The 7,717-nt window shown below is 29.6% G+C and overlaps 2 protein-coding genes across 2 annotated transcripts in view; one reads left to right on the forward strand and one right to left on the reverse strand.

Annotated features, from left to right (window-relative positions):
• Nucleotides 1–7,717, forward strand: part of LOC119679929 (autophagy-related protein 16) — a gene marked incomplete in the record, with an annotated part of 196,052 nt that overhangs the window by 73,285 nt on the left and 115,050 nt on the right.
• Nucleotides 4,733–5,484, reverse strand: LOC119679937 (autophagy-related protein 16-1-like). Its single transcript, XM_038092532.1, has 2 exons — nucleotides 5,078–5,484; nucleotides 4,733–5,010 (listed from the first exon to the last, which is right to left on the reverse strand). The coding sequence occupies exons 1-2, from the start codon at nucleotides 5,256–5,258 to the stop codon at nucleotides 4,748–4,750; spliced, it is 444 nt and encodes a 147-aa protein (XP_037948460.1). The 5' UTR covers nucleotides 5,259–5,484; the 3' UTR covers nucleotides 4,733–4,747.

Here is a 7,717-nt window from a genome sequence, read left to right on the forward strand (position 1 = left end):
GTTATGCGTTCAGCTGAAGTTGGCGATCCATTAGCACTTAAATTTGAAATACTTGACGAGCAAAGTCCTTATGAAATATTCGTACGCGAACTTGTGGCTATGGATGGTGGTGATAATGCTGAAATAACGCTTATTGACTCAAGGGGTTGCCCAACAGATCACTTCATCATGGGACCAATTAACAAGAGTTCATTATCTGGTAAGGTGCTGTTGTCACACTTTGATGCCTTCAAATTTCCATCGTCTGAAGTTGTGCAATTCCGCGCTTTGGTCACACCATGCATGCCAACATGTGAGCCCGTACAATGCGACCAAGATGATTTCAGTGCTGAACTCAAATCGCTGACTTCGTACGGACGCAGAAGAAGGCGTTCATTAAACGCAACAGGTGAGTGAAGGTGGCACAAATAAGAGTTAAAGAAATAAAAAAACAAAAGATTTAAGTTTGAGATTTGATATTTGATGCCATGTCGATACACTGTCATTATCACGATTTACTCGCTTCCTTGAAGTTATGTGTTCATACTATTTTGTTTTTTTATTTTTGTAAATTGCTTGCAATAGCCGCGGGCAAAGTTTCTGTACTTAAATTTTCGTAATGATGACGTTTTATTTTATGTCTTCATCATTTAAAGTAACTTTCGTCACTATCGCCTACACGATTTTCAATAAAACTAAATTTTATTTTATTTTATTTTATTTCTTCCTCTTTTCCTATTTTTTTTTTTTTCTAATCGAATAGAAACATTTATTGGCAACACTCGACAACGATCTCGTCGTGAGACAACAAAAAAACCCAGCCAGGACGATATGCTTTTAGTGCAATCAATTCAGATCACTGACAAATTTGGATTCGATAAGCAACAGCAAACCAAAACATCCGCATACGATACCAGCGGAGAGACCGTTTTCATCTCTAATGACGCTACACAAGGGTTCTGCGTTAATGCAATTGGTAAGCACAAGTGGCATAAAATGCGGGGGAGTAAGAAGAGCTAGGCAGCTCACAGATATCGATAGTGTTAAGGTTGTTAAAGAACAAAATAGAAAACAAATTTAAAAAAAATTGGAAAAAATTATTTATTGCTGGTAAAAGCAAAGATATTGCCCAGTGCAGCCTTCTGAGCTAAAAGTGATTTTTTAAAGAAGTTAAACACTTTTATTTGATCAAAGATATTTTATAGAAACAAACATTTGCAACTACTAATTTATGATGTGATCTGAAGACAATATATGGTGTCAAGAATAATATACTACTATAGTGCAATAAAAGATAGATAACTTTTTAGTTATGATATTTATTTGCCATGAATTTCTTGCCTTAACATTTAATAAATATAAAAATAAGGTTACTTACAGAGCCTATACTTCACAATAATATTGTGGTATTAGAATATTAAATAGAGGTGCTAACAAATGTAAGTACTTCATATACTTCATACATATGAAGTATATACATATGAATGTGCAAGTACATAGTACTTCAGAATAATGTTAGAGGAAAAACATTAGAAAAAACAGAAGGTGAAAACCCTAATTAAATAGTTTAAATCTATATAATTTAATTTAAGTTATAGATTGATAAGAAAATGTCTTTTCAAAAATTTAAGCTTTTAAGATTTTTATTTAAATTACTTAGCACAGATTTAATCTAGTCAATATTCTTGATAATTTTTATCTTTAAAATCCTTGTTCTTTTTGTTAATTTCAAAAATTTTTAATATTTCTTACAACAGGACTCATTGTTGCAACAACTGTATTCCTCCTTGCTCAATTATCAGTAATAGCAATATGGACATATATCTACCAGAGACGCCGAAAACAACAAGCGTACACAAGTGATGGCATTGGTACAACATCTGCCTATGGTGGACACACCAGCTCTACAGGATCGACTATTCTACCAACTGCGCGAACAGAATCTCTTTGCAAATTATACGAAAGTGGCATTGCTGGACGACACGGACTACAATTTTAAGAACTACGACTAATGAGATTGGAAAAAAACGTATATATACCACCTTTTTTTAAAAGAAGAACAAATAAGTAATTACTTAAGATGCTTGAGGAGAGACAGGAGCATCATTATTTAAGAAAAAGTTGCAATATGAAAACATTAGAAGACGCCATTAAAAATGTCAAAAGTATTTATGGTGCCGAATAGTTTAATACTTGCGGGAAGCAATATAAATATTAAATATTATTTAAAAAACAATTATCGATTATAAATAACTATGCAGTTGTAGTCTTAACTTAGTTATAAGTGAGAAAATCATACTTTAAGCAAATTAAATCACATAGCAAATCTTTCGAGAGCATAATTTTGGAAAAAAGGACGACTGATATATTTGAAGAACAATATCCAGCAATTTTGGATTGTTTTATATACTGCATTTTATAATATATATATATATAACATAAACTATACTAATCGAAGTGAGATATATTTAATTTTTATTTATAAAAACGACTGCTTAAAAGTTAAAGTATTTTAAGCATTTAACTTAGTTTTTAGTTTAAGTTTTTTACTTTGAAACAGAACTGCATTTATAAATTAATCACGATTCATTCATGTAAAAACATAGTACTTTTTTTATTGACAAACATTTAATATAACAATACAGATTTTCAAAATAATTAAGAAGCAAAAATTAAAAATATTTTAGCAACAATAAAATAAACACAACAATTGACTATAATAAATGCAATAAATAAATGCAATAACATAAAATTTTAATAAATTAAAATATATAATATAACGTTAATATTTATTTTTATTTCATAAGTTAATTAATTGCAATATAATTTAAAAATTATATTTTTATAATGTATTTATTTAATAAAATTAAATAGACATAATAATACTAAATAATTAAGAATAATTTTAAAAATGTCACTTGTCCTTTTTTCTAAACAATTTCATTTCGCAATAAAATTTACCAATAATAACCAGCAATATATATATATATTATTTTAGAAAATATTTAATAAAAATTTTGTGAGTTTCTTATTAAATTTAAATAAATTGTATTAGTAATAAAACAAAAGTGTTTTATATTACGTATATAAGGGAGCAAAGAATCATGATATGATATACATCTATACATATAACATATACCATATAGTTAAAAAAGCAGGTAGACTCTACCATTCCAAGCCACTTGTTATTTTAAACGACCAAATGGCGCTCATTCCTCTCAACAAAGTTCCGATAATGACAACAACACAGTATATGTCGACTAAAGTAGCAAACAACCAGGACATACATGAGAGACTACTAGGGATAAGATCCATATAGACCAAAATTTATTCTTATATAATCTTTTAGGTAAATACTCATAATACATTTATGAATTGAAATAGCAAATGAATAATAAATTCTTACTAATAAATGACTTCCAATAAATCAAAAAAAAAAAAAAACAATAGAAAATTTCTGGGCTACTGAATCCAAAAGATTATGCCTCTAGAATTCACTGCAATACCGAACTTAAGCAATTGTCCAACCACGAGACTCTCATCCGTTGTATTAAAGCACAATATAACATTATATAAAATGGCTTGACCACGATATCATCCAAACGATCACTAAAGGGTGTTCTTAGAGGAAAAGAAGAGAGGTTTCGGGTTACAAGAAAGACTTTGAAATTGATAGCTAATTGCTGTAGAATGGAACTTAAAAATTATTTCAATACGAAATTGCGAGGCCGTAAACTTGTATTAAATATTCGAGAAACATTGAGAACGAAGTTCTAAGTAACAATTGGTTATAGTAGCTTAGAATAATGCTAATGAATAATGATGACCGAAACTTTCAATAATAAAAACTTAAATACCATTATTTTTAACTAACTTGCTTTTTGTCCAACATAGTTAAAATAATTTTCAAGCTCCAAAGTTGAACCGTCAGATGTTCTTCGACAAGATTCATATGAATATTCTGTATATACTTATACGATAAAAATTCAAAGGTATAAGTTACAATCTTTTTCTATATTGTAATCTAAACAAGGAGAATCTAGTTCTTATCTGAAAAATATATTTTATATATCATGCCATTATTACGTAAAGGTTCGAGTACAGAAATTGACCAGCTTTAACAAATATTCTTTTACTACTGACATTGTCATTAATGTCATTGCTAATTAAGTTTAAATATTTTATTTCATTCGCTTGCTTTCTTATGTTTAGGTTTTCCTAAGTTAATGAAACTGGACACCTTTACTCTTTCTTAGCTGGGAGGTTTCTACAGAGTCCCTTCCTTCTCTTTGATTAATTTATGTATTCCTCACAAGTTTCGCTGATTATTCGATGACTCATCTAAGATCTGCGTACCACTTGTTTCATAAGTGTAAATGGTTAAAAGCTAATAGATACGCAACAGCACTATTGCAACCATTTAAGTGGACTGTCCGAAATAGTAAATCATAGTGAATGATTGAAACTCAATATTTTGTAGGCTAATTATTGATTTGAATCTTCACTAGAAAAATATACATTTAAAAAATAGATCCACTTAGTAACGGGATCCAATTCAATTAGTTGTTAATGACAATTTTTTTTGTTGGTTTTGTTTTTCCAGATAACTGTTTATACATTATTATGGTTGAGAAATTCTAGTTCTTTATTTTTAGTAACAAAAATAATCATCGTAATAAGTATCAAAATACAAATTATTACAATAATTTGAGTTCATTTGTATACTGGCATACATTTTTCCTAAATACTTAATTAAACCGATAAGCACTTATTGTACAACAATAAACTCATCATCCATTTCATCGCTTTCACTACTCGGAGTATTAGTTGTGACGTTTTTGTTATTGGTAAAATTGACATTGTTGTTGTTATCATTATCAACACTTACCCTTAAACGACTATCAGCTACTGTCCATACACGTGCACCATAGTCATTAGATGTGCCCAATATATATGAGCCTGTTGAATCAAAATCTACGGAGTTTATGCCAGCACTGCTGCCGCCAAGCACTGCTCGTGGCTCTGAAGAACCTATATGATATAAATAGTTTCGTTAACATATAAATAAATAATATGCCATTAAAATCATTTCTACTACCTTTCCCCACATCCCAAAATTTTACTTTACGATCAGCACCACCAGTAGCTACCATACGTTCAATAGGACTCCAGCGTACGGCGTGCGATTCTGTTTCATGTGCTTCAAATTTCATGAAAATTGTTGTTGGATTGCAGTCCTTCCCATAGCATTCGGGTCGTTTCGTGCTTGCCCCAAACATTTCATCACCAAATAGAAAATCTCCCCCTCCGGCAATCGCACCGTTATTTATGCCCAACGCTATGTTTATGTCTTCCTCAGCTATCTGCGAGGGACTAATGGAATTTCGATGTGAGAACTGCAGATGAGTTTCGCGTGCGGCGTCTTCCAGGTCGCGCTTTACTTTATCCGAACGTTTTCTGAAAATTGACGGCAGTCTACTTCTAGATATTTAAAATTGGGTTTCACAATTTTTTTTTAATTTCATTTTGTTCAAAATATAAAAAAAAGAGAAAAAAAATTGTTTTGGTGGTTTGCTTAACATTTTGTGGTATTTATTGGTAAATTGGTAAAAACAAATTTTTTAGAGCCATTAGCTGTGTGTGGTGAGTTTTTATGTTCGGCATACGCAGTTTAATATTTTAAATAGATCTGAATAATTTTTCAAAGGTTTAGTACGGTGAATTCAATTTCAATGCAACGCAAGGCCGAATCTTAAGTAATGCAAATGTTAACATGAAATTTAATTGTGGATGCGACAAACAATATTCAATAATATTTTCAAATTAATTAAAAACAATTAAAATTTTAAAAGCATTTTCAAAAATTTCTCTACAATTCATGCAGCAGCCGTAAGTTTTCAATCGTCTTCAATCAAGGCAGGCGTGTGAGAGTAAGAGAAGATTCATTTTTAATCTGCATTTTCAGAGACTATACATATGGTATACGTATATGCAGTCAGCGTAATTAATCATAGAATTTAACATTTTAAATTTTAATTTTAAAAAAATCGAAATGAAAAAAATTACTTGAAACCCAATCACTAAAAGCTTAATTATAATTTTTATGTAATGTTTTATAAATGTTTTATTGATGCTTTAAATAAAAGCAGAAAGCTATGATAAGAACGTGGCAATGAGGTATGGAATATTAGCGCAGTATTGAGATAGAAACATGGAGCCATATAATAGAAAGTCAAGGGGAAAGAAGTATAGTTAAAGTGGAAAAAAATAGGAAGAAAGTGTAACGATTAGAACTATAACTAACACAAAAACCTTATAATAATCTAGAAGATTTTAGAATTCTGCGAAAAATAAGGCAAAAGAAGAAAAAGTTTAAGGTAGAAATGTACTTTCATTTAAAAAGAAAAATTTTAAAAGATTGAAGAAATAGATTGCATTGCCACTATAAAGTAGATAGTAGATTCGCGTTCCAATAAGCGAATATATTTTGTTCTTAAGCGATCCAAGTATTAAATTCTTAAAACCGTTAATATTTAAGTATGGGTCAAGTTTAAATTGCCTTTACTAAGCTTAGATTAGATTAGCTTAGATTAATAACTATATATACTATATAGTATATTATATACTGATATACGGCACATTTATATTTATTTATATTTATATATAAAGTATAACATATATGTATACAATGAAACAAATACTTTATCTTTATACTATATATGCACATATATTCAACAATGTATAAATATATAATAAAAATAGATAAATAAAAAGTAGTTAATAGAGAGTAAAAGTACTTAGGTGCACTGACTCAACTAGCCTTAATATAATATACATATATGCCTTGTTTAATATATATGCAATTAAATATTGCATATATTGTTTATTATTTATATTGTTTATTATTTATAAAAAGTGTTTATATCATCATTCATATATTTTCTATATACTTATACAAAAATTTTTAAAATATTCATATATATATCAAAACAAACATAAATAGTTTACATATACAAGAAATTAAGGAAAGGGAAAGTTGTTCGATATTAAGAGCTCATGATATAAATACTATAGTATTTTAAAATAGAATATTGTGAATTAAGTTATATTCGTGAAATAGACTTTAACTTCAAGTTAATTATAAGTTTTTAAATAAAAAGTTACTTATACATTATACATTAAGACCGAAAAGTTTTCGGAAATTCTCATTTAAAATTCGCGCGCTGTATATTTTTCGATATTTTAAGTTTATGTAGTTTGGCAGCACTGTCCTTAATTACTATGCCAAAAATGAGCGCGATCTGTCAGACAGTTCGTTTACGGCAGCTGTTGAAACCAGTTCACCTCAGTAGGGCGTTGCGAAAAAAACAATGGAAAAAAATATTGAACAAAGAGTTTGCATCAAATTTTGTGTTTCGAACGAAATTTCGTGTGCAGAATCGTTGCGAATGCTACAAAAGGCTTATGGGGAATCAGTTTTATCGAAAACTCAAGTTTATGAGTGGTACAAAGCCTTCCAGGACGGTCGTACGACCGTCGAAGACATTTCGCAACGCACTACTGAGGTGAACTGGTTTCAACAGCTGCCGTAAACGAACTGTCTGACAGATCGAGCTCATTTTTGGCATAGTAATTAAGGACAGTGCTGCCAAACTACATAAACTTAAAATATCGAAAAATATACAGCGCGCGAATTTTAAATGAGAATTTCCGAAAACTTTTCAGTCTTAATGTATAT

Source organism: Teleopsis dalmanni, chromosome 2 (genome assembly GCF_002237135.1).
Source record: "Teleopsis dalmanni isolate 2A chromosome 2, ASM223713v2, whole genome shotgun sequence".
Classification (NCBI taxonomy): domain Eukaryota; kingdom Metazoa; phylum Arthropoda; class Insecta; order Diptera; family Diopsidae; genus Teleopsis; species Teleopsis dalmanni.